The sequence below is a fragment of the Camellia sinensis genome, chromosome 10 (assembly GCF_055761805.1).
Source record: "Camellia sinensis isolate YWXY chromosome 10, ASM5576180v1, whole genome shotgun sequence".
NCBI classification, from domain to species: domain Eukaryota; kingdom Viridiplantae; phylum Streptophyta; class Magnoliopsida; order Ericales; family Theaceae; genus Camellia; species Camellia sinensis.
The window spans coordinates 51,466,727-51,493,947 of NC_138970.1; the positions used below are offsets into that span (position 1 = coordinate 51,466,727).

The window sequence follows — 27,221 nt, forward strand, 5'->3', positions numbered from 1 at the left end:
CTACTTTATTCTCAAATCTGATTTGTAGAATCTTCAACAATTTAGTGTAAAAGAAAAAAAACTTTTATAGGGTTTTGTGATAAATTTTGACTTTAATCTCTAAGCTTTAAGCGTGATAGAGATTGATGGAATTTCGTACAAACAATTTAATTTAATCCTCCAAGCTTTATACTTTTATGGAGATTGTAATAGAGATTAATAAAGTTTTATCACGATAATTTGATTTGATTTATGAGCTTTATCCTTTGTAGAGATTGATAGGCTTTGATGAAAAGACTTTCAGAGTTTTAGAGGCTTTTTGTTTCATGAAACTCTCTCTTATTTGATGTAAAGTTTTGTCTCTATAACTTGATTTGTTCATGTACAATTATCTGTAAAATTTTGTTAGAGATCATTCATTTTAGGGCAAATTACTCTAACAGTCTTTATAGTTTGGGACTCGTGTCACTTTGGTCCCTGACTTTTCAATTGTGACACATTTGACCATGAATTTTGAATTTTATTCCAAATAAAGACAATTGAAGATACTATTATTTAATTTCAATGGCAAAATCGTCAATTTAATAAAATATAAACTATTTTAACAAAAATAAATGTCAAAAAAATATTTTTAATTTTTTAAAAATTATTTTTATCCACCAATGATAAAATTATGTAAAATTGATAAAAATTAATAAAAATTACATGATTAATTTTTAAAAATTAATTTTACATGATCATCATCCAAACACATAATAAAAATTAATTTGGTAAAAAAAATGTCTAAAAGATTTATTAATTTTACATAATTTTATTTTTAGTGGATAGACATAATTTTTAAAAATTCAAAAATATTTGTTTCACATTTATTTTTGTCAAATTAGTTTATATTTTTTCAAATTCACGATTTTACCCTGAAAAATCTTAGTTGTCCTTATTTGGAACAAGATTCAAAATTTAGGGTCAAATGTGTCACAATTAAAAAGTCAGGGACCAAAGTGACACAAGTGCCAAACTATAGCGACTATTAGTTTAATTCACCATTCATTTTAATAGGCATAAATGAATGAGAGTCTTAATAGACTTGAATTACTTTGATAATTATCTTTAATTTATTGAGAGATAAATACTAAATAACATTTTAATAGTGTGTCAGGATTGGATTGACCACTATTAAATGACTTGGGTCCCGTTTGGTAGAACTGTGAAAAAGTGATTATAGATTATACCTTAACAGATTATGGCTTATAGTTGTGAATATAAGCTGTTAACCTGTTTGGTGTACTTGTGAGATTATGGATTTAAGCAGCAGAGTAGTGTTTGGTTAATAAGCTGTGAAATAACTTTTTACTGTATAATTGTCATTTTTGCTCTTATATGATATAAAAATGATTATTTTGTCATTTTTTTCAGTTTTAATTTAAAAAAAATTATTTCATTAATAAAAGTTAATATAATTAGTCAATTAATACTGAAATTAATAATAGTATCAATTAATGGTTTAATTACCATCAATATAATTAATACTATCAATGGCTTAATTAATACTTAATTATTTAATTTTTCATGTAATTAATGGCTTAATTAATACTTAATTACCATCAATTAATAATAGTATCAATATAATTATTTCATTTTTCATTTTTTCATTATAAATGAATTAGGTGTCAATTAATGGCTTAATTACCATCAATTAATATTAAAATTAATAATAGTATCAATTGGTATAATTTTTTTCATTACAAACTAATTAGTGTCAATTAATGGCTTAATTACAATCAATTAATACTAAAATTATTAATAGTATCAATTAGTATAAAATTATGAGTAATGCTAGGGATACCAAATTTTCTACCAAATAAATGACCAAATGTCTCATATGGGTGTGGGGTCTGCAATTTTGTGGGCCCCACACCCATGTGAGACATTTGGTCATTTATTTGGTAGAAAATTTGGGACCTCTAGCATTTTCCTAAAATTATTTCAGTTTTTCATTATAAATTAATTAGTTGGCAATTAATGGCTTAATTAACATAAATTAATACTAACATTATTAATAGTATCCATTAGTATAATTTTATTCATTTTTTCATTATAAATGAATTAGGTGTCAATTAATGACTTAATTACCATCAATTAATACTAAAATTATTAATTGTATCAATTAGTATAATTTTTTTCATTTTGTCATTATAAATGAATTATGGGTCAATTAATGGCTTAATTACCATCAGTTAATACTAAAATTATTAATTGTATCAATTAGTATAATTTTTTTCATTTTTCATTAATTTTTTTTCATTACAATTAATAATATAACAATTGTCATTACAATTAGTATTAATTAGTATCAATTAATACATTTGATAAAATTGATACATTTAAGCTGAAATTGATACATTTTATTAATGTATCAATTTTCATTAAAATTGATACATTTGATAAAATTATTTCATTATAAATTAATTAGTGTCAATTAATGACTTATTTTCATTTTTTCATTATAAATTATTATTTTCATTTTTTCATTATAAATCAATTAGAATAAAATTATTTCATTACAAATTAATTAGTGGCAATTAATGCCTTTTTGTAATCAATTAATACTAAAATTATTAATTAGTATTAATTAATATAAAAATACTGAAATTAATACTAAAATAATTAATACTAAAAATACTAATATTATTGATTTTTGTAATCAACCAATTTTAATATTTAATTCTAAAATAATAATAACATTGGAAACATTTAACTGCATCCTTTTATACAATTAAAAGTCATGGTCTAGTCATATCTGCTCATAAGATTAAATTGTTTCAAACCAAGGTTTGATTTTTAGGTTACGATATTCATCATAATACTATTCTCCCCATTAGTCGCTCCATTGAGTTTGCGTTTAAATTTCCTGATGAAATTCTTGATAAAACCCAATTACAAAGGTTCTTTGGTTCCCTCAATTACATTGCTGAATTTTACAAAGACCTTCGGAAAGTCTGTCAACCTCTTTTTGATAGGTTAAAGGATAATCCTCCCCCTTGGTCTTCTGTTCATATTGCTATTGTTAAACAAGTCAAACAATATGTTAAAACTCTCCCTTGTCTTGGTATTCCTACTGAGAATTCCTTCAAAATTATTTAAACTGATGCTTCTGATATTGGTTATGGTGGCATTCTTCTTCAGAAAGTCACTCCTCAATCATCTGAACAAATTGTTCGTTATCATTCTGATGTCCGGGATAAAGCACAATTAAATTATAGTACTATTAAAAAAGAAATTTTATCCATTGTTTTATCTATTCAAAAATTTCAAGATGATATTTTAAATCAAAATTTTTTACTTCGTGTTGATTGCAAATCTGCTAAATATGTTCTTGAAAAATATGTTCAAAATCTTGCTAGTAAACAAATTTTTGCTCGCTGGCAGTCTATTTTAAGTATTTTTGATTTTGATATTACTTATAATCCATCGTTATGTTGTATCCTGTTTCTAACTGCTTTGTTATTTCCAATTAATCCTTTCTGTTGTTTATTTAATTAATCTCGTTTTCAGTTCATCTTGATCACGCAAGAGATCGGTCTGTGTTTATCCACCTGGTTTTAGTCACCCACTTTCGTTCCCTGTCCAGAGTAAGTCCTTAGGGTTAGGCAGTGTAGGACATAGGGGTCTTCTGAATAGGGTCTGTACTCAAACCATTTTGGTCTGTGATAACATGACAAGAATAGGGTATGTATTAAGATACCTGTAAAACTGATTAATTAAACAGAACAATGAATCGATTATTTAGGAGTAACTCATCAGTCAGCTCTAGGTCAACAACTTTGCCTTCAATACCTAATCAAAGATTAGTAATAAATGAAGAAGATGTTGAAATACAAAATGATAAATTTGATGCAGGATGGAATATACCTAAATTGCCAATTAAAGAAATTTATAAAACTACTTTCATACAGAATGTTTTTAAAATCACACTGCATGTTAAAACTATTGAACAAGTTTATGCCTTAGAAAAGCCTAGAGAAACCTGTCAATTATTTGATGCAAAATTAATTAAAAGACATTTAAATAATGGTTACAATTTTATGCATATTAGTTTAATTCAAGTTGGTCTGAATCCATTAACCATGGTAGGCAAAAATACCTCTGTTTTATTATGTTTAAGAGATGCTCGTTTTTCTTGATTACAATGACAATTTAATGGGTATGATGGAAACTGGCCTGCATAAAGGTCCAGTACATTTTAATTGTTTTCCTGATTTTACACTTAGTTTACGAGATCCACATATTTTAGATGCATTAACATTAAATATTCAATTACATGGTTCATTTACTAACATAAAAGAAAAAGTTCATAATATTACTTTAATATATCGTGTTCATTACAAATGTATGCAAACTAATTTAAATGTTCATGCTTTACACAAAAGTCCCAAAGATAAAACTCTATTAATTCAAAGTAGTAGTAATCCTGGGGAATCACATATTAATGTTCCTCAAATGATTGAATGGAAAAACATAGATTTACCTGATCAGTGGATTACTGTTAATGAAAATTACAAACATAATCAACAACTATCCTCAATTCAAGATATCCAAGATATTCACCAATTCAATGATGGTTCTGTTCAAATTAAATTTAATCGTAGTCAATCCTCTCGACATAGTGCATCTAGTGTTCCAATTGAAATTGAAACTGAAGATGAAATATTTAATACTCCTTTATTTCGAAAAAATAGTAAAATCTATCTTGGTCAACCTTCCACTAATAAGTTAAAAGGTATTGATAATACTACTTCCTCTCAAATTAGTAAACCTGTTTATTCTACACATACACATTTGCCTGAAGAAGAGATTGCTTCTAATAATTCTCCAACTCAAACTGATTTCGAAGAATTTATACCACTCGTCAATCCTCAATTAATGACAATTAAAAGAGATTTTAAACTTGATCTAGATAAATTACTTATTGACTTTAAATCTACGAAAAATAGAACAGAAAGACATGCTTATTATGCTAAATATAATTCTACTCAAATGTCAAAAATTACTCGACAATTGTATGATTTTATGGTCGAATATGGTTTTGAATTACCTCTATTAGAATATGTTGACAAATATTACAAAAAGATTAATACAATCACCAAACATAAATGGAAAACTTCTGGCACCACTTCTGTCAGTTCTAGTCATCCTCCTTTAGAAAAAATCATTCTTACTCAACAAGGTTCTGAAATCCCTGCTTCTCCGTTCAAACTCCCTGGTAATGATAATGAAATTAAAAAGGTTATTGAACAAAATAATTATACTAATCAATGTTTAAACACAATTGGTAAACAATTAGACAAGATCGAAACCAATTTAGAATCTGTTCAAACCACATCCACTAAACAACCTTTAGATCCACCTTTACTTAATCTACCCAGTAATCGTTTCGAAAGAACTAGCTTAGTTACTAATGATACTTCTACTGTCAAAGCTATTGAAAAATTATTTACTAAATTATCTACTGCTGATAATGCTTCACCTTCTAAAGATAAAGGTTTTACTGTCCTAAATCAACAACCTAATATTGAAACTGTTTCTACCCAATCTGACACTGAAACCACTGATGATAATATAAATCAATTAGCTCAACAATTTCAATCTTCTCATCTTAATAAAATTCATTATCCCAAAATTAATCCACAAACCACAAAAAACTGGTATTCTCGACCTACTCCTGTTGATATTCAATTTGAAGAAACTAATCTTAATAATCAATTTTCTGTTTCTGCTAAAAAATTATACGAATGGAATATTGATGGTCTTAGTGAAGATCAAATCTTCCAAAAGTTAAATCATTTATCTATGGTCTCCAACAGTTATCTCTCAAATTATCCCCAATATACTCAACCTGAAATTGTTACATTAATTACTTCTGGTTTCACTGGTATGCTCAAATCTTTGTGGGAAAAATATTTAACTGAAGAGTAACGAGAATCTGTAATTTATGCTAATCAAACTGATGATAATGGTTTACCTATCTTTGATGAAAACATTGGATGTTGCCACCCTGATGGTATTAATGCTTTAATTTATACAATTGTTAGACATTTTATTGGAACCCCAACTAATATCTATTCTCGCATATATGATCAACTTAGTAATCTTACCTGTCCAACCTTAAGTGATTTTCGATGGTATAAAGATGTGTTTACCTCTAGAGTTATGTTAAGAGAAGACTGTACTAAATCATTCTGGAAAGAAAAATTTATTAATGGATTACCTAGTCTATTTGCTCACAAAATTAGAGATGTTCTTAGTCAATCTACTGGTGTCATCGAATATGATAACCTCACATATGGCGATATAATTAGCACTATTCAAAAAGAAGGATTAAAAATGTGTATTGATCTTAAACTTAGTTAAAAAGCTACTAAAGATAAACACAAAGCTAAATATGAATTAGGAAATTTCTGTGAACAATATGGTTTACCTCCTGTAGCACCCTCTCGTAGGAAATCACATAAATATTCTAAGCATAAGTATAAATCCAAATATTCTAATAAATATAAAAAGAATTATTCACCTTCCAAATCCAATGATAAATTTTATACTAAACCCAAAAAGAACTATTACAAAAAATCACATCCAAAATCTAAATCTAATAAAGATATAACATGTTATAACTGTGGTAAAAAAGGTCATTATTCTAATAAATGCAAAGAAAAACAAAAATTAAAAGATAAGATTAATCAATTACAAATAAATGATGAATCTAAAAATCAAATATTTGAAATCTTTCAATTAAATCAATCTGTTAGTAATTCCTCTTCTGATAATCCGAAAACATCCTCTGATAATTATTCAACCAATACTGATTCTGATGATCATAATATCACATTAGGATGCAATGATGTCTGTTGTAAACCTATTAAACAAATTACTGTCCTAACAAAATCAAATCAAGAAGAATCTGCATTAATAGAATTAATTAGCAAATTAGATGATCCTAGTTTAAAACAAAAATATATGGATAAATTAAAATCTTTATTAATACATTCAGACAATAAACCTAAGTTTAATAAACCTATTATTAGCTTATCTAAAACTTTAGAAAGATTTAAAAATAAACATAAATAAATCACACTTTAAGATTTACAATCTGAAATCAACCAAATTAAACAAACTATTCGAGATTTACAAAATAAAGACAAAAAATTAGAAGATGAAATTATTTCTCTCAAACTTAATCAAAGTTTCGATAATTTTCAACCTAATCCAAATACCTCTCCACATGAATCCGACAATAATTCCGAGCATGATTCTAATCACACTAATCCCGAGAAATTCTTATTAGATAATCAATCTCAACCCAGCAATCTTGAAGAAAAAAGATTAAATCTAATCAATAAAATTTATATTCAAAAATGGTATTCAAAAATTAAAATTATTGTTGAAGATTTTGAATTAGAATTAATTGCTTTAATTGATACTGGTGCTGATTTAAATTGCATTCAAGAAGGATTACTTCCTACTAAATACTATGAAAAATGTCATGAGAAATTAACTTCTGCTAATGGTAGTCAAATGTATATAAAATATAAATTACCTAAAGTTCATGTTTGTCAAGACAATGTATGTTTCAAAACCTCATTTGTTTTAGTTCAAAATATGACTGATAAACTTATTTTAGGCACACCATTTATTTATTTACTATATCCATTTACTACATCTAGTACCGGCATAACTACCCATGTTTTAGGACAACCTGTTACATTTACATTTTTATCTCCACCGGAAATGTTAGAATTAAATCAATTAAAAGATTGTTCTATTTCTCATACTATTAATCGCTTAACTAGACAAATCAATTTTCTTAAAGAATAAATTAATTATAAACGAATTGATCAACAATTAAATGATCATGTTATTATTTCTCAAATTAATGATTTCAAATTAAAACTTGAATCAATTGTTTGTTCTACTTTACCTACTGCATTCTGGCATAGGAAAAAGCATGTAGTTACTTTACCATATATTAAAAATTTTGATGAACGACAAATACCTACTAAATCTCGACCTATTCAAATGAATCATGAATTACTTGAAATGTGTAAAAAAGAGATTAATGAATTATTAAAAAATCGAATTATTAGTCCTAGTAAATCCCCATGGTCTTGCCCTGCTTTTTATGTTAATAAAAATACTGAATTAGAACGAGGTGTCCCTCGCTTAGTTATCAATTATAAACCATTAAATACTGTTGCAATATCAGCGGTAGATAATTTAGTAAATAATTTTTCAATAGCTTTGACAGTAGAAGTATCATTAGTAACTAAGCTAGTTTTTTTGGAACGATTACTAGTTAGATTAAGTAAAGGTGGATCTAAAGGTTGTTTAGTGGATGTGGTTTGAACAGATTCTAAATTGGTTTCAATCTTGTCTAATTGTTTACCAATTGTGTTTAAACATTGATTAGTATAATTATTTTGTTCAATAACCTTTTTAATTTCATTATCATTACCAGGGAGTTTGAACGGAGAAGCAGGGATTTCAGAACCTTGTTGAGTAAGAATGATTTTTTCTAAAAGAGGATGACTAGAACTGACAGAAGTGGTGTCAAAAGTTTTCCATTTATGTCTGGTGATTGTATTAATCTTTTTGTAATATTTGTCAACATATTCTAATAGAGGTAATTCCAAACCATATTCGACCATAAAATCATACCATTGTCGAGTAATTTTTGACATTTGAGTAGAATTATATTTAGCATAATAAGCATGTCTTTCTGTTCTATTTTTCGTAGATTTAAAGTCAATAAGTAATTTATCTAGATCAGGTTTAAAATCTTTTTTAATTGTCATTAATTGAGGATTGACGGGTGGTATAAATTCTTCGAAATCAGTTTGAGTTGGAGAATTATTAGAAGCAATCTCTTCTTCAGGCAAATGTGTATATGTAGAATAAACAGGTTTACTAATTTGAGAGGAAGTAGTATTATCAATGCCTTTTAACTTATTAGTGGAACGTTGACCAAGATAGATTTTACTATTTTTTCGAAATAAAGGAGTATTAAATATTTCATCTTCAGTTTCAATTTCAGTTTGAACACTAGATGCACTATGTCGAGAGGATTGACTACGATTAAATTTAATTCGAACAGAACCATCATTGAATTGGTGAATATCTTGGATATCTTGAATTGAGGATTGTTGTTGATTATGTTTGTAATTTTCATTAACAATAATCCACTGATCAGGTAAATCTATGTTTTTCCATTCAATCATTTGAAGAACATTAATATGTGATTCCCCAGGATTACTACTACTTTGAATTAATAGAGTTTTATCTTTGGGACTTTTGTGTAAAGCATGAACATTTAAATTAGTTTGCATACATTTGTAATGAACACGATATATTAAAGTAATATTATGAACTTTTTCTTTCATGTTAGTAAATGAACCATGTAATTGAATATTTAATGTTAATGCATCTAAAATATGTGGATCTCGTAAACTAAGTGTAAAATCAGGAAAACAATTAAAATGTACTGGACCTTTATGCAGGCCAGTTTCCATCATACCCATTAAACTGTCATTGTAATCAAGAAAAACAAGCATCTCTTAAACATAATAAAACAGAGGTATTTTTGCCTACCATGGTTAATGGATTCAGACCAACTTGAATTAAACCAATATGCATAAAATTGTAACCATTATTTAAATGTCTTTTAATTAATTTTGCATCAAATAATTGACAGGTTTCTCTAGGCTTTTCTAAGGCATAAACTTGTTCAATAGTTTTAACATGTAGTGTGATTTTAAAAACATTATGTATAAAAGTAGTTTTATAAATTTCTTTAATTGGCAATTTAGGTATATTCCATCCTGCATCAAATTTATCATTTTGTATTTCAACATCTTCTTCATTTATTACTAATCTTTGATTAGGTATTGAAGGCAAAGCTGTTGACCTAGAATTGACTGATGAGTTACTCCTAAATAATCGATTCATTGTTCTGTTTAATTAATCAGCTTTACAGATATCTTAATACATACCTTATTCTTGTCATGTTATCACAGACCAAAATGGTTTGAGTACAGACCCTATTCGGAAAGACCCCTATGTCCTACATTGCCTAACCCTAAGGACTTACTCTGGACAGGGAACGAAAGTGGGTGACTAAAACCAGGTGGATAAATACAGACTGATCTCTTGGGTGATGAAGATGAACTAAAAACGAGATTAATTAAATAAACAATAGAAAGGATTAATTGGAAATAACAAAGCAGTTAGAAACAGGATACAACATAACGATGGCTCTAATACCAAATTAGATGATCTTAGGAGCAGATCGGGATAATTTGATTGGGTTAGCAGGAAATGGAGTGACTGAAACTGACTGGCTAGAAGCAAAGGGATCAGTAGCCAAGGCAGATGAGTAATTGGGTCGACCAAATTAGATAATCTATAATAATAATAATAATAATAATAGCTTAATTATTATTATTATTTTTATTATTTTTGTTATTTTATTATTTTATTAAAAAATACTGAAAACCTCTAGGAAAAAGAAAAAAAAAATATGAAAACCCCAGCCGGCAGGGTGACGGCTCTGGTTCACCGGAAAGGGACGACGACGATCTACTACGAACAACGCCGATCTGCTACGAATAACGCCGGAGAGACAGAGAACTACGACGATCGTGAAGAGAGAGAAAGAGAGATCTGCCGCGAATGCCGAAGAGAGAGAGATGCTGGCGCGATCACGAACACACACGCACAAACACACACGCATACACACATATATACATATGTAACAGATCTCTGGTTCACTATCGCGAACACACACGCCCGAGATCGACGACGAAAAACCCTAGGTACGGCGCCATGGATGTAGCAGAGAGAGAGAGAGAATAAAGAGATCGATGGTTCATGCTCGTGCGAGAGAGGGATCTCTGGTTTGTCGGAAATCGCTCGAAGTCATCAGAAAGTGCTAGACAAATTCGTGGAAGAGGCAGAATGAAAGTGTTTTGGTTTATATACATAGCACACATGTAATAATTTGAAATTGTAAGGGGTATTTAAGTCATTTTCTCTCCCCAATACCAGCTGTGCGCTTAAGCTAACTTAATAAGCACCTCTTCACCAACTTTTCAAAAAATTTGAAAATTAACTTCATTTAAGCTATAAGTTGATCAAGTTAAGTTGAACCAAACACAAACTTTTAGCTTAAATTAAGTAAAAGCTGAAATAAGCAGCTTATAAGCTCTACCAAACACCCCCTTATATTAGTTAAAGACTTGTCATTTTGAGGATTACATTATTTTAACACGTGGCAACTTGTGATTTGATCTTGTAGTCTTGAATTAAAACCAATTAAACACATTGTCATATTTTGTAATCCTTTATAGTACATGACACATTGTAATTGGCTAAAAACATTTTATGCTTATAAGCGAATTAACAGAAAATAAGCCTATTATAGTAGAAAATATTTTTCACTTTTAAAAGGCAACAAATATTTTTTGAATTAAATTTTTACCAATGACCACTAAAGTTGTGTTTACCACCATTGCCATAGCCATGACTATCATCACCATTGTCGTTGTCACTATTTCTATTGTCATCATCGTCATATCATTACTACCACATTATCATCTCTACATCCATCCCGATACCACCATTGCTGCCACTACCACTACTACTAATGCAACTATTAGCACAATAATTTGAAAAATGCAACCAAACATAGGAAAATATTTTCTATAGAAAAAAAAGAAACCGCCAAAACAAATGGATCCTAAATGTCCTTTACTTTAACATTTTATTTGGATTATAAATTTAGATATAGATTTGGAAAGGAAAGATAAATGTAAAAAAAATTTAATTTATATTTCATTCATATTTACATCACATTTTTTCTTTTCCTTTTCAAATATTACCCAAATACCCAAAATGCAATCTCCCAAATGTTGTGGGAGCTCAATGTAATTTACCCCTTTTGTTTTCGCACCCTTATTTCTATTCAAATTCCACTTTCTTCCTTGGAGTCCCCTTCCCAAACCATTCACAAATCATCGATTTGGTCTCCGAAATCTCATCTCCGATCACAAATCATCGCCGGAGAGAGACCTCAATCAACTCTGGTCGACAAGCTCTGATCAAAACATGCAATAAAATGAGAGAAAGAGAAACAACTTCAACAACTCATTATTATCATCGTCTTTTCTCTCATCATGGCCGTGTTACCCAAATCTCTCTCTCCAAAACGACTCCTCAAACTCCTCAAAGCAGAGAAGAACCCCAACTTAGCTCTCTCCCTCTTCGACTCCGCCACTCGCCACCCAAATTACGCCCATTCCGCCGCCGTCTTCCACCACATCCTCCGCCAGCTCCTCCACCCAAGACTCGTGTCTCACGTCAACCGAATCGTCGAACTCATTCGAACCCAGAAGTGCAAGTGCTCCGAAGACGTTGCATTGACGGTTATCAAGGCCTATTCCAAGAACTCTATGGTTGATCAAGCGTTGGTTGTTTTTCAGCGAATGAGCGAGATTTTTGGGTGCGAACCGGGTATAAGGTCGTACAATTCTTTGCTCAATGCTTTTGTTGTTTCGAATCGGTTGGATAGAGCGGAGTTGTTTTTCAAGTTCTTTGAAACAATGGGTTTGTCTCCGAATTTGGAGACTTACAATATTTTGATCAAAATTTCGTGTAAGAAGAAGCGATTTGATAAGGCAAAAGAGTTGTTGGGTTGGATGTGGAATCAGGGTTTGAGTCCTGGTGTGGTTAGTTATGGTACTGTGATCAATGGGCTTGCGAAGAGTGGGGATTTATCGAATGCCTTGAACCTGTTCGAAGAAATGTTTGAAAGAGGTGTGACTCCCGATGTGATGTGTTATAATATTTTGATTGATGGGTTTTTTAAGAAAGGTGATTCTGTTGGGGCTAATGAGATTTGGGAGAGGTTGATAAAGGAGTCATCTGTTTATCCAAATGTTGTATCTTACAATGTTATGATCAGTGGTTTGTGCAAGTGCGGGAAGTTCAATGAGAGTCTGGAGTTTTGGCAGCGACTGAAGAAAAACGATCGACAACAAGATTTGTTTACTTATAGTAGTCTGATACATGGGTTATGCAAGTCTGGAAATGTTGATGGGGCTTCAAGAGTATACACAGAAATGGTTGAGAGTGGGGTGTCTCCGGATGTTGTGACGTATAATGCATTGCTTAATGGGTATTGTCAAGCCGCAATGATTAAAGAGTGTTTTGACTTGTGGGATTTAATGGGTAAGGAGGGTCAATGTAATGTTGTGAGTTTCAACATATTCATCAGAGGATTGTTTGAGAATGGTAAGGTGGACGAAGCAATTTCTCTTTGGGAACGCTTGTCCGAGAAAGATTTTCTTGCAGATTCCACAACGTACGGTGTTCTGATTCATGGATTGTGCAATAATGGCTACTTGAACAAGGCTTTACGTGTCCTAAAAGAGGCAGAAGATAAAGGAGATATGTTGAATGTTTTTGCATATTCGTCCATGATCAATGGGTTATGTAGAGAAGGGAGGTTGGATGAAGCAGTTTGCATGCTTGACCAAATGACGAAGAATAGCTGTAAGCCAAATCCCCATGTTTGCAATGCACTGCTCAATGGCTTGATTCGAGCTTCTAAAATTGAAGCTGCAATTCAGTTTTTCAGTGAAATGATCACAAAAGATTGCTCCCCAACTGTTGTCACCTACAACACTCTCATTAATGGGTTATGCAAAGCAGAAAGATATGGCGAAGCCTATCACTTTGTGAAGGAAATGCTGGAAAAAGGATGGAAGGCGGACATGATCACATACAGCTTGTTGATGGATGGTCTTTGTCAGAGCAAGAAGGTTGACATGGCCATCAATTTGTGGTTTCAAGTGCTCAGTCAAGGTTTGAAGCCTGATGTGACGATGCACAATATCATGATTCACGGGCTATGCTCTGCAGGCAAAGTGGAAGATGCTTTGCGCTTATATTCGAAGATGGGGGAACAACACTGTGTTCCGAATCTTGTGACCCACAATACCGTCATGGAGGGGCTTTACAAAGCCCGAGAATGCAAAAAGGCATCAATTATTTGGGCTCGCATTTTAGTAGAAGGGATACAACCAGATATCATTTCCTATAATATTACTCTGAAGGGGCTTTGTTCTTGCAATAGAATATCAGATGCCATTGGGTTCTTAAATGATGCTTTGGGTAGGGGAATTCTCCCTACTGTCATTACATGGAACATACTTGTCAGAGCTGTGCTTAATAATAGAGCTCTGACATGACCATTGCATTAGAAGCCTTGGAAGTAAGCTTCTAACTCCTTTTGCTTCCCTTGGTTGATTTTTTAACTTGCCTTTGGAATTAAGTTGAATTGGAATAAAGCTAATCAATGACCCAACTATTGCTATTATTCTGTTTTAAGTTTCCATTAGGTGTTTAAAATTGTTCAACACCACTTTGGGAGAAAAGACTTGCTGGAACTGTGTTCTCTCAGCCCAATTGTTGCAGGTTCTAAATTACCTCTCTGGCATTGATGCCAATGCATTGTTGGATGTTGAGCAATTACCCAATGTGCATGAGCCAGAGATGTGTACATTTAGGAGAACATACATGTTAGAGGTTCAAGTAACTTTTTCTGAAATTCTTCTGCCCCAAGCCTGCTATAATTCTCTCAGTTCTGCCGTAGGAGCCTGTTCTTAATGTTGTGTCATTCTTGCAGGTGGTTGGTTCGATATTCCTAGCATTTGTTCTATATTTTGAGTGAAGACTTGTCCAAATCAGCTAGTTGGCAAATGGTGATTTCTTGTACTCAACCAATAATGCCTAACCTTGCTATTCATATAGTTTTGTTTCATGTTTTCAAGATTAGGTACCTCTGAAAATTTTGGCATGGGAACCATAATTAGTGGTTCATGAAACTACAGTATGACAAGTACAAGGCAGATTCACTAACAGTATCTAACTCACTTTATGAACCACATGATTACTAAGCTAAGCAAGCTTGTTCTTGCCATGCTTGTGCAGCTTCGAAGCAGGTTGGTCTTCAGATGCCCCGAAGATATTAGGCAGAAAGATTTATGCTTTTGCTTGCCAATTTCTTGGGGTTGAATGCACCAAAGCTACTTCTGGCTACTCCTTGTGTAATTTGTTTTTTCAATCCTAAAATGAGAACTGTTGTGAAAAGAAAATAGATGGATTTAATTCTCGTAGTTTATCTCACTCATTATAGGACAGATGATGTAAAAACTTCGTTCTGTCTTTTTGTTTTCAACACAATGATGTATAAAAAGTCAATTGTAAAGCATCACACGGTAGTTACATGAATTTTAGTGATTAAGAAATGTCACCAAAAATAGTTGATGATGCGAAAGCAAAGTTGCGTGATGTAAAAGCCCCAAGTGGTAAGATCACGCACGGGGTTAAATCTCATGCTATATTCGAGTGTTGAATAATTCTTCAGCAAGATTAGTTAGAACAAGGATCTTGTCATAAATATATACATATATAGATTTGAGGAAAGAAAGGACTTCACTCTTTCGTTCTTGGGGTTTTCCATTTCATAATATCTCTGTTTGTAGGTGAGTTGAGAAAGCAAACCCACCAAAATCACTCCAAGAATCTCAACCTTTTGCCATCCAGATGAAGAAATCACAGAATCAGCAATCCCGATGAAGAGCAAGCCGCTCAATGCAAGGTAAATATTCGACCTAGTCTTTGATCCAGAACTGTAATCTCCCTATTCTTCTCCATTTCGCTTCTCATCAAAGATATAGTTCATCACTCATTAAAGAACTGATGATGGAAAAGCTTCAATCTTTCTTTTGTTTTCAACACAATGATGTATAAACAGTCAATTGTAAAGCATCACACTGTAACTTAGTTACATGGGTTTTGGTGATTAAGAAATATCACGAAAAATTGTTGATGATGCAAAAGCAAAGTTTCGTGATGTATCAGCCCCAAGTGGTAAGCTCACACTGGGGTTATATCTCATGATATATTTGTATGTGTTCAAATAATTCTACAGCAAAATTAATTAACCAAGGATCTTATCATATATATATAATGACCGAGGAAAGAATGGATTTCACTCTTTTTTGTTGTCGGGTTTTTCCATTTCTATTCTTTCGGATAACATCCTTTTTTCATAGATGATTTGAGAAAGAAAACCCACCAAAGTCAGCCCCCGAGTCGCAACTTTTTTTCATCTAGATGATGAGGAGATGAAGGAATCAGTAATGCCAATGACAAGTAAGCCAATCAATCCTAGGTAAATATTCCACGGCACCGTCTATAGTTATCTCCCTAGTCTTTCCATTTTTTTCTCCTTTCTTTTGTTTTCAACACAATGATGTATATAAAAAAAAAGGGTCAATTGTAAAGCATCACACAGTAACTTAGTTACATGGGTTTTGATGATTAAGAGATAATCATCAAAAATAGATGATGATGCAAAAGCAACGGTGCCTGATGTATTAGCCTTAAGTGGTAAGATCACACCTGGGGTTATATCTCATGCTATATTCACATGTGTCGAATAATGCTGCAGAATAATTAATTAGACCAAGGATCTTATCATATATATATATATGAAATTGAGGAAAGAAAAGACTTCACTCTTTCTCGTCCTCAGGTTTTTCTTTTTCTGTTCCTTCTGAAAATATCCTCTGTTTGTAGATGAGTTGAGAAAGCAAACCCACCAAAATCACCACAAGAATTGCAACCTTTTGCCATTCAGATGAAGAGATCAGGGAATCAGCAATCCTGATGACGAGGAGCCAGTCAATCAATGCAAGGCAAATATTCCGCCTGGTCTTTGATCTGGCACTGTCTATAGTAATCTCCCTAATCTTCTCGATTTTAGTCTATCACTGATTAGAGAATTGATGATGTAAAAGCTTCGATCTTTCTTTTTGTTTTCAACAGAGTGATATATTAAAAGTCATTTGTAATTTGTAAAGCATCACACAGTAACTTAGTTACGTGAGTTTTGGTGATTTAGAGATAATCACCAAAAATAGATGATGATGCAAAAGCAAAGTTGCCTGATGTATTTGCCCTAAGTAGTAAGATCACACTTGGAGTTTTATCTCATGCCATATTTGTATGTGTCAAATAATGCTACAGGAAAATTAATTAGACCGAGGATCTTATCATATATATATACACATATATGAACTTGAGGAAAGAAAGGACTTCACTCTTTCTCGTCCTTGGGTTTTTCTTTTTCTGTTCCTTCTGATAATATTGTCTGTTCGTAGATAAGTTGAGAAAGCAAACCCACCAAAATCACCCCAAGAATCGCAAGCTTTTGCCATTCAGATGATGAAGAGATCAAGGAATCAAAAATGCTGATGACAACCAAGCCAATCAATGCAAGGTAAATATTCCGCCTAGTCTTTGATCCTGCACTGCCTATAGTAATCTCCTTAATCTTTTCCATTTCTTCTTTAGCTTTCTCCTTTTCAATAGGCTTCCTCTGCATCAAGCTCTTAAAGAACAGCCCTTCATTCCTGCCTTTCTCAATTTGATCTTCAAACTCTTCCAAATTCTTTACATTCTTCTCAATCTCTTGTTTGTCCAACTCTGTAGATTCTTCAAATGCTTGCATACGACTCTCTATATTCTCCATTATCTGCCAATCACAAATCAATAAAAATGGGTTATGTATGAAAGTAGAAATTTCACTACCAAGCAACCACGTTTTTGTTTCTCTAAGCATTGTTGGACAGAGGAGAGAATTTGAACAGACTCTTGTGCTGGCTTCATCAAGTCCTTTGAGGGCATCTTCGCCTATCTGATCGAACTCGGCATTGGCTTCTTCGGCAAACTGGGTTAGATATTGGGATCTCTCGTCTAAGTAGTCGGTGAGACGGACTTTTTGAGTTTGAAGCATTGCAATTCTTGCAAGAAGTTCTTGTTTGCGAGCATCTCCTTCGGGTGGAGGAGGGGAGTCATCTGAATTTGAGTTGTTGGATTTGCAGAGTGAGAGTAGTATGGGATTCTTCTTATTGGAGAAGAATCCTCTTGTGTGGAAAAGGAGGGCATGCTTGGTCGGAGTGAAGGAGGTTTGCATGGCTTTGAGGGAGATCATCATTTTCAGTTTGCTTTGAAGAGAGAGAGAGAGAGGGGTTATCTCATATATGTTCAGTTGAAGTGTTTATGGCCTCTCATTCAATGTAAGTTATCTCTTTTGACTGGTATCTGTTGGCTTTTGGACCTTGCCCTCCAATGTCTTTTTTGTTTTTCTTGGAGTTTAATATTTGTTGGGTAAAATCTATTTCAGGATTAAGGATGGTACTTTTGCTTCCTGGTGCTGACTCATTTTGTGATTTGAAAAAAAAACCTATAATTTATTGTATATGTTTTTTGAGTGAATAGCGTTGTTTGCATCCCGAGAAAGATGAGGAAAGGAAAAGAAAATCTGGGAGGTGGGAATGCTGCTGCGCAGCAGCGGCTGCTGTGCGGCAAAATGGGCCCATTTCGGGGCCTATTTTGATAATTGGAACCGTTCACATTTTAGAATACATTAAGTAAAAAATGTCTGCAAAAAATCAAATCAATCGGATGTAATTTACCTATTCATCCACGCACATTTGTATTCATTTTAATATTTTAAATCACAATTATTATTTATTTTTGTAGATACAAATATGAATGGATGAATAGGTAAACGATAACTGATTAACTTAATGTTTTGTAGGCATTTTTTACTTAATGTATTCTAAAATATGAACGGTTTGAATTATCAAAATAGGACCCGAAATGAGCCCATTTTATTGCACAACAATTGCTCAACCCGTGCAGTAACTGCACCTCCACTTCCGGTGGTTGGGGGTAAGTTCAGCTTAGTGGGTCAGTGGTGGGGGCAGGGGGCCAACCTTATCCGACCTGTTGCCATCAATGGGCGATTAACAAATTATTACATGGGTGAGTAAAAAAAACGGAGACTTTATTTTATCCTCTTGTAATTTCTGTTATTTGAAAATACATATATAATTTTTTTTGTGAATTAAAATGTATCGTCAGATTTTTCATACAAATTAACAGTATGGGGGGGGGGGGGACACATACATGCCTATGGAGAGTGAGCTATTTTCATGACAAAAATTCCATTTTCAAATTTTCAAAAAAATACCATTCTTCTTCCCCTTCTACTTTAGACTTTAATTTCAGCAAAATTTTACTTTAATTCTCGTAATTGTAATTGTAATTGTAATTTTAATTTTATCAATTTAAATCTTATGTTTTCAATTGTGCTTTGCAATTCAAATTTTAGATTAGAAGATCACATACGTGCACATATCATTTTTCTGCTAAAATACAAACGGGTAGATGAAAAGATTACATTGAATAAAAAATGAAATCATAGTGATAAATTTGATGAAATTAGAACTAGACAGACCAAAATAAAGTTGTGCTTCAAAAAATGGTTGGTAACATACAAGCATGCAGAGTGCATAGAAGAAATGGTAGGTAACATAAAAACAGAAACCACTACAAGGATGAGAGAGAGAGAGAGAGAGAGAGAGAGAGAGAGAGAGAACCTTCCATCAAATTAATAGAAACAATCTAAATTAACGAATACTACTCTGGAGTAAACTAAAAAATCATCTATATCTACAAACAGTTCAATCTCCATGAGAACTAAGACAAAACCTTGAAACAAGAGCAGAATATGCAACACAAACTAGACTGAATCTGAAACAATGACCAACCAAAATGCAAACAGTTTTTAAAAAACTTGCCTCCAAAAAATACAAAGCGTTTTTTTTTTTTTCCTAAGCAGAAAATATTTTCCTACCTTCCATCAAACTATGTCAATGAGGTTTTCCCTGTAGCCTTCTTGTAAGTGTACCATTTTGAAATCCAAAGATAAACGACGAAATTAAGCACGCTGAGTATCGCCAAAAGCCAGTAGAAATAGTCCAGATGGCCCCTATTCAAGTTATCCGGAATCCAACCGAGCTTCCCGTTCCTTGTGGTCACTTTCGTCACAACCGTGACGAGCAGAGTACTCAAGTAATTCCCCAGCGCAACTGTTGTGAGAGAGAGCGCCGAGCACAGGCTTCTCATTGCATCAGGTGCCTGGTCGTAGAAAAACTCCAATTGCCCGATAAAAGTAAAAACCTCCGCGCACCCAATAAGAAAATACTGTGGAACTTGCCAGAAAATAGTCATGGGAATTTCCTCGAGATCATAGTAGTTATGCCTCCTCACATAGCTGAGCCGGTTGACCTCAAGGATCCCGGCAACAACCATAGAGAAAATGGAAATGACGAGACCAATGCCCATCCTTTGGAGCTGAGTGAAGCCTCGGTCATGCCCCGTGAACTTTCTCACAAACGGGACAATGATTTGGTCGTAAACGGGCGCCCAGAAGATGACACTGAGTGTGTCAAAAAGGGAGAGGGAGGCAGATGGGATTTTGAATTTTGGGCCCATGTGTTGGTCCATTGTGTTGCCTTGTAGGACAAACATGGTGCTCATTTGACTATATACGGTGGAAAAGACAATTCCGGACGCCCATACTGGCAGCAAGCGGATGATGGACTTGAGCTCCTCGACTTGGGTTACGGTGCAGAGTTGCCATGGATCTGCGGAGCTTTTGACACGGTCAGCTTCGGTCTCCACAGCAGCCTTGTCGAAAAATCTGGAATTGGGAAGTTCTAATTAGTAAAACTTCACTAGTGGATACCAACTCTGGAAAAACTGAGACTATGGATCAGGAAAGTCAATCGAAATGTAATTACTGAAAAGATTCTTTTCATTTTGATAAATAAACAGATTTTTATGCAAAAAGCCTAGTAGAACAATACTAAAATTGAACAAACACACGAGCACACAAAGAATTTATGTTGTTTGGCTATAAAGCAAAGAACAATTAAAGAAGTTTCACTATAAATGTAGAGAACATAGTGGTCAGCTCTCTCTCTCAGCAACCGTTTGTCATATAAACTCTCAAAAAAAATCTTAACCTTAGAACTCGAAATGATCTAATATATACAAAGATCCAAAAGTAACAAATTAGGTCAAAAGAGACCCAAATACAAATACCGGGTTGGACCCATCATCTAGGGCTATGCCCAGGACCCCTATGAAAAAGGGAGGGGGAACCTCACCATTTGCCCATTAATCGGCCCATGGGTAATAAGCTTAATCCAGGTCAAAATCGAGACACCCACAACACAATCGATTGAATACATTAGGAAATTAAAAAAGGAAATGCTCGATAAATAAAGTGGGCTTTTAAGTATGAGAATGTGGCTTTGAGGCCGAGAGCAGCCATATTACACAAAAGATCCAAATATTAGATTTGTATCTAGGCTTCCTCCTCGTAATGCCCTTCCTTAACAAGGATGAACAAATGATAATTTCTGAAAAGAGGCTTTGATCCGGACTGTGCAGTGCCAATAATAATAATAAAAAATTAATGTCTGAAAAGATGCTTTCAATAAATTATCAAATACAAATAGGAAGTACCAAAAGAATATTGCTAATGATGAAAATGTGCATGAAATTGAATTAATTTGGATAAATTCAATACAAATTCTTGTTCACCAAAGTCTAGTTGCAAGACAATTACCTAAACTTTTCAGTGTGCTTGAGCTTGCGGCTTCCTTTGATGTTACATTCCTCATCTGCTGTCTCATAAAGAAGAGACTTATCGTCAGGAACTTTTACAGTAGATTTTATTATGGACGCAACCACCACTCGGATAATCCGTGTCAAGGGACTCCCTCCAGGTTTCTGGAGCCGGTACAAGCTGCTACCCAAGAAGAAAAATATGATTGCAATGGCCATTGCAACCGCCGGGATACCAAAACCCCAACCCCACCCCACATTCATTTGAATCCACACCAAAACTGAGGAAGCAATAAGTGCACCGATATTGATTGACAAGTAGAACCAATTGAAGAAGGAGCTCTTCTTCTTCCTCTCGGTTTCGTTGGTTTCATCAAACTGATCCGCGCCGAAGGACGAGACGCATGGTTTGATTCCACCAGTCCCAAAGGCAATTAAGTAGAGTGCTATGAAGCAGACTGCAGTTTGTAATGCCGATGGGTGGCAAACATCGTTGTTGCATGTCGGCTTTAGTCCTTTGAGTGAAGCGGACATTGTTAAGAGTGTCATCCCCTACAACACAGAGTTCATCAATTTCTGAAGGCAAAATTAGCCTACTAGACATCATGGTACAAAGAGTGTTAGGATGAAGAATGTGGGGTCAGCTCAAACAAGTAATGGTTTAGTCCCACTACACGAAGCTCCCGACATTATGGGGTGTGGGGAGGGTTAGATGTACGCAGCCTTACTTTTGCGTGCAGAGAGACTGTTTTTGTGATATGAACCCCATGAAACAAAATATTGATGAAATTTATGGACAACTTAATTCACAAATACACAAAATAAAATTCATATTGGAGTTTGCGAGGCTTGATTCGAATCAACACAATAACTCCAATTCAATCTTTTATCGAGTTTTCGAAAGATGGAATGGAGTCACTTACAAAGACATAGATTACTGAGAAACTGGCAATTGTCCAATATCTTCCCAAGTAGGAATCGGCTAGAAAAGCTCCAATCAAGGGTGTGATGTAGCAGGTTCCCGACCAATTTGTGACATTGTTTGATGCGGTGACATTCCCTTGGTTGAGACGTTTTTTCAGATAGTTCACCAAGTTGGTGCTCATACCATAGTATGCCAACCTCTCACAACATTCATTTCCTGCGAGAAACCATTTCATATTCCAAATTTCCGAAGTGATTGGATACTAAATAACAATGAGGGATATATCAAATCGACATAGACTAAAAAAAATAGTAGAACCTTAAAACCATACCAAGAATGAAACGGCACGCCTTCCAATTTCCAGTTTCCATCCTGTTTGCAGGCTTTTTATGGATATTAACCGTACCGTCATTTGTATAGATATCATCTTCGGCCATGGTAATTTGCAGCCAAGTAATCTGCTGAGCTTGTATTTCTAAAGAGTCTTTAAATAGTTTGTTTACCTGCAATATCAGTTACCAATTTTTCTACTAAATCCACAGTAAAAAAAAAAAAGGTTTAATGAATTTAAAAAAACCATCAAACACAGCTACTAAGATAAATCTCTTGAATTTAAGACAAGTACTATACTCATAGGCTTTAATTCCAGGATATAAAGGGTGAGATTGAATATTATATCCTCTGGAGTCTACATATTCCATGTTTGTAATTTTTTTCCCAAGAGGATATAATATTCCATGGGATTATACAATACCACCACCCCCCATTATATTATATCCCCTTGGTTGGGATATGATTTAAAAAGTCCAATTTACCCTTTTGTCTATCTAACATAATATAATTTAATATAATTTTTGAATTTAATATAATATAATTATTGAATTTAATATAATATAAATATTATTGAATTTAATACAATATAATATAATTTAATATAAATTATGAATTTAATATAATATAATATAATATTGTGAGGGCAATCTTGGAAATTACTTGTTTATATCCCACAATATATTTTGTAAAACAAACATAGATAATATATATCCAATCTTATATGTCAAGTCAACAAACATGACTTGGGGGATATATTATCCAATACCTATATCCTATTCATTATATATTCTGACTAAATTCTACATCATATTATATCATCTATTTTATATCCAGTGAAACAAACAAGGCCATAGTATACCCAAGCTCTTAATTTATTCTTTCATTATCTATATACAAAAAAAGATCAAGACAGCCTCTTCAATTTAAAAGTCCAAATGATATTCTTCGTGGTAACGTGCAATCTCAATAGAGAATAGTAGAACATAATTCACATAAATTTCAAAATTATACATGATCATCTCAAATGTATGGACTACCCCGATTTGGGTAACATTCCTATATATACATACATTTCTGCATATGACTACCACTGTTTGCCAGTCTAAGATCATTCTTGACATTTTAAATCAATTTGAAATATTCTTCCAAATAATTTCCGCAGCACAAATTTATCATTAAAACATATCTCATGAGATATACAAGAAGTTAAACGAAAACTTCCACAAAGTTAGGCACTGAGTGTGCCTGAACATTTTCTACAACAAACGTAAACATAAAGCAAAAGCTTATTTAAATAGTTAACAAGTCAAGAATTAAAAAAATAAAAAAATAAAAAAAAGGAATTTAAACATCCAAGGAACATGACTCCCTAATGGGATTTATTTTAGGGAGCCAAATTGGAATTAAAAAGTCCGAGAAGTTTCCCTACAAAAACAGAATAAAAAAAACCCCAAAATGAGCTGAAAGTAGAAACACAAGAAAAAGAAGATTAAGAGGGTTAAACTTCATCTACATCATGATGTCCCAATCAATAAGATTTGATTAAATAAACTAACCATCGTTTTAAATATCGGCGAATATGTACCATATCGGCTGATATGTATTGAGTTTTGTCCTTCTAACATCGATACAACCCGGAATGAAAATCAAATGTGTACCGGTATATGGCCAATTCACAACCAACACAGTCGGTTCCTGATACACATATCGGTTTAGAGCCAAATTCACGAGCTAATTCACAGTCAATACGACCGATTCATAGCCAATATTCAGCTGAATATTTATATATATATATATATATATAATTTTTTTTTGCAGCAGATGATTTTAAAAAATTGATGACTGCAACACGATATGTATCACCCCTTGATACCTACAACAGATACCAACAAGTCTCCCAATACCGCTGTTTTAAAACCATGAAACTAACATAATTTTACTTCCTCTGTTTCAAATCTATATTTGTGAGGGGCATACATTATCATATTCTCCATTAACAAACATAAAGCAACAAGACAAACTAGAGATAACAATGAAACTAACACAATCTTAAACATCTTCTTTTTCAAATTTTATATTTGTGAGTGCCATACATTCTCATATCTCCACAAACCATTTAATATATCATTTTAACATAAAGCAATAGGACAAACAAGAGATAACCCACAAATCAAAGAATCCAACAACCCACTTGAAACATAATTACAAAATTAAAGAAGGGAAAAAAAACAAAAAGAAATAAAATCTCAGCCTAAAAATTCAATTTCCATCTCAAAACACATGCAAACAAACATGGGTTTTAACTTAAAATCCCTAATAATTTTTTAAATCTATGAAAGAGTGTTGAAACATTAACACAGATCCATTTAAGAATGAAGAGAAATAGAACCCACCTGACCGAACTCTTCAATACCCAGATATAAAAAAATGATGTAGATTTAATATATATATATGTATATATATATGCCCACACCAATGCATGGAAATAAAAAAAACAGAAAGAGGACATGGAAGGAGGAAGAAGAGGAATCATGTGAGATAGGAAAATAATGAAGGTGGGCACAAAAGGTAAGACATACCTTTTGAGTGCAAAGGAAGAGTGAGAGAGAGAGAGAACTTTATTTTGGCTTTGAATGAGGAGTTTTTGATTGCTGGGTTTGGTAGTCCTGGTGGTGGTTGTGTGGCGGCAGTGGTGGTGGCTGAAAGAGTATAGGAGCAAACCCGGGACGCATGCGTACAACACCAGCTACAGACAGAGAGAGAGAGAGAGAGAGAGAGAGAGAGAGAGAGGTCATATGGTGGTGCTGGTGCATCGTGTGTGTGACACCATTTTATAGGGCTACAATATCGCTGTATTCGGTTAAGAGATTTTGAAACGAATTTAAAAATGAGAAAGAAAAATATAAAGTCTGAGATAGAATGGAAGGGATTGATAGTAAATAGATTAATAGTGAGGGTATTAAGTAAAATTGTGTTTGTTTTGATGATAGTTGTTAGTGTAGGGATTGTTAAATTATTTTTATATAAAATAAATATAAAATAATAAAACAAATAAAAAAATACAAAAACTTTAGACATTAATATTTTTAAAAAAATGCCCAACATGTAAAAAAATTTTAAAAAATAAAAATAAAATAAAAAAATTTCAGAAAAAAATAAAACAAATAAAATAATGATTTTTACTTAACCAAAAACAACAAAAATTAAATATTAATGTTAAAAAAAAAATGCTCGACATGTAAAAAATAAAATAAAAAATAAATAAAAAAAAAATTTCTAGTCCGCCGGACTATTTTTCTAATACCAAGTCTTAGATGCCAATCCGAATCTCCTTGGGGAGGCCCATCCTAATCTGGAGCTCACTATCAATCCCCTCCCTATCTTTCAAAACAAACACAATATTAGTGGGTCTCACCTCACTACCAATCCTAATTCCTCATCTAATTCTCTAAACAAACGGGGCCTAAGTGAAATATGAATAAAATATATTTATATTAGTAGTTCATTCGTGTAATGTATGTGTAATTTGTTTTATTTTTTTAAAATATTTGATAATACAATGTGTGTTATAAAAAAATTATTTTTTAATTTTCATTTAAAATTAAAATTAAAATATGATTTTAATTATTTATTTTGATAATATTGGCGCTATCGTTCTATAAAATTGTTACTTGAATACTTATATATATTAAATTTAGTTAAATTATTTATGTATTTTGATAATTTTAGTTCTATCGTATTATAAAAGTATAATTATCATATAATAATTTTGTATGATATATATTATATTATAAAATAATAAAATAAATACTTATTTTGCTATTAAAAAATAATTAAATTAGAAAAAGAATTAGTAATATAAAATTAAAAATAACTTTAACTATTTAATTCTCTTTTATATTCATTTAGAAAATAAAAATATGTAGAAATAAAATTATATAAAATTTATTTTAAAAATTAAATGTAAATATGTTATAATTGGATTATCATATAATAATTTTATATGATATATATACATATATATTAAATTATGTAAAATAAACAAATTCAACAACAACTAACTAAGAAAGAATCACATAAAAACATCTAAATCTAAAAAGAAAAAATAATAAAAACATCTAGATATATCTCAGTGTGTGAAGTGATTAATTAACTATAATATGATATCAAAACATAAAATAACTTACAATTCAATAATTGAAAAAATAACTCAAGTAGTAAATCCAAACTTTAGAGGTTTTTCGAGAGTATCATTGTTATACATGTTTTCTCTTATGAGTTGTGATTATATAAAATAATGTAACAAATGAAGTATAATTTTATATATAGAATCACTATAAAATTTAAGCAACAAATCCATAATATAAAATAATATAGAATTGGT

The 27,221-nt window shown here is 32.2% G+C and overlaps 3 protein-coding genes across 12 annotated transcripts; 1 reads left to right on the forward strand and 2 right to left on the reverse strand.

Annotated features, from left to right (window-relative positions):
- Window positions 1-11,950: 11,950 nt before the first annotated feature.
- Window positions 11,951-18,286, forward strand: LOC114298345 (Pentatricopeptide repeat (PPR) superfamily protein). Of its 10 annotated transcripts, none has more exons than XM_028242907.2 (6): window positions 11,951-14,299; window positions 14,417-14,613; window positions 14,714-14,789; window positions 15,573-15,688; window positions 16,146-16,264; window positions 16,672-17,088. In XM_028242907.2, exon 1 carries the CDS (start codon window positions 12,201-12,203, stop codon window positions 14,274-14,276), a length of 2,076 nt encoding a protein of 691 aa, XP_028098708.2. In that variant the 5' UTR covers window positions 11,951-12,200; the 3' UTR covers window positions 14,277-14,299; window positions 14,417-14,613; window positions 14,714-14,789; window positions 15,573-15,688; window positions 16,146-16,264; window positions 16,672-17,088. The 10 variants fall into 10 exon arrangements, with proteins under 10 accessions (XP_028098708.2, XP_028098709.2, XP_082747489.1 ...); XM_028242908.2 differs by having other exon boundaries at window positions 16,146-16,245; XM_082891363.1 differs by having other exon boundaries at window positions 14,417-14,619; window positions 16,672-16,896.
- LOC114298347 (8-amino-7-oxononanoate synthase) lies at window positions 17,020-18,091 on the reverse strand. Its single transcript, XM_028242913.2, has 2 exons — window positions 17,747-18,091; window positions 17,020-17,629 (listed from the first exon to the last, which is right to left on the reverse strand). Exons 1-2 carry the CDS (start codon window positions 18,089-18,091, stop codon window positions 17,192-17,194), a joined length of 783 nt encoding a protein of 260 aa, XP_028098714.2. The 3' UTR covers window positions 17,020-17,191.
- A 1,241-nt stretch (window positions 18,287-19,527) lies between the features above and the next one.
- Window positions 19,528-25,714, reverse strand: LOC114298344 (protein NRT1/ PTR FAMILY 8.1). Its single transcript, XM_082891368.1, has 5 exons — window positions 25,417-25,714; window positions 22,836-23,007; window positions 22,503-22,720; window positions 21,581-22,131; window positions 19,528-20,647 (listed from the first exon to the last, which is right to left on the reverse strand). The coding sequence occupies exons 2-5, from the start codon at window positions 22,939-22,941 to the stop codon at window positions 19,810-19,812; spliced, it is 1,713 nt and encodes a 570-aa protein (XP_082747494.1). The 5' UTR covers window positions 22,942-23,007; window positions 25,417-25,714; the 3' UTR covers window positions 19,528-19,809.
- Between the last annotated feature and the right edge of the window lie 1,507 nt (window positions 25,715-27,221).

Excerpts from the sequence above, each read along its gene's own strand:
- LOC114298345 (XM_028242910.2), top strand. The coding sequence starts at position 12,201 with ATGGCCGTGTTACCCAAATCTCTCTCTCCAAAACGACTCCTCAAACTC.
- LOC114298347 (XM_028242913.2), bottom strand. The coding sequence starts at position 18,091 with ATGATGATCTCCCTCAAAGCCATGCAAACCTCCTTCACTCCGACCAAG. Across the intron at positions 17,630-17,746 it reads TTGATGAAGCCAGCACAAGA|ATAATGGAGAATATAGAGAG; the intron begins GTCTGTTCAAAT and ends TGTGATTGGCAG.
- LOC114298344 (XM_082891368.1), bottom strand. The coding sequence starts at position 22,941 with ATGGCCGAAGATGATATCTATACAAATGACGGTACGGTTAATATCCAT. Across the intron at positions 22,721-22,835 it reads GGCGTGCCGTTTCATTCTTG|GAAATGAATGTTGTGAGAGG; the intron begins GTATGGTTTTAA and ends GGTTTCTCGCAG. Across the intron at positions 20,648-21,580 it reads AAGCACACTGAAAAGTTTAG|ATTTTTCGACAAGGCTGCTG; the intron begins GTAATTGTCTTG and ends TCCCAATTCCAG.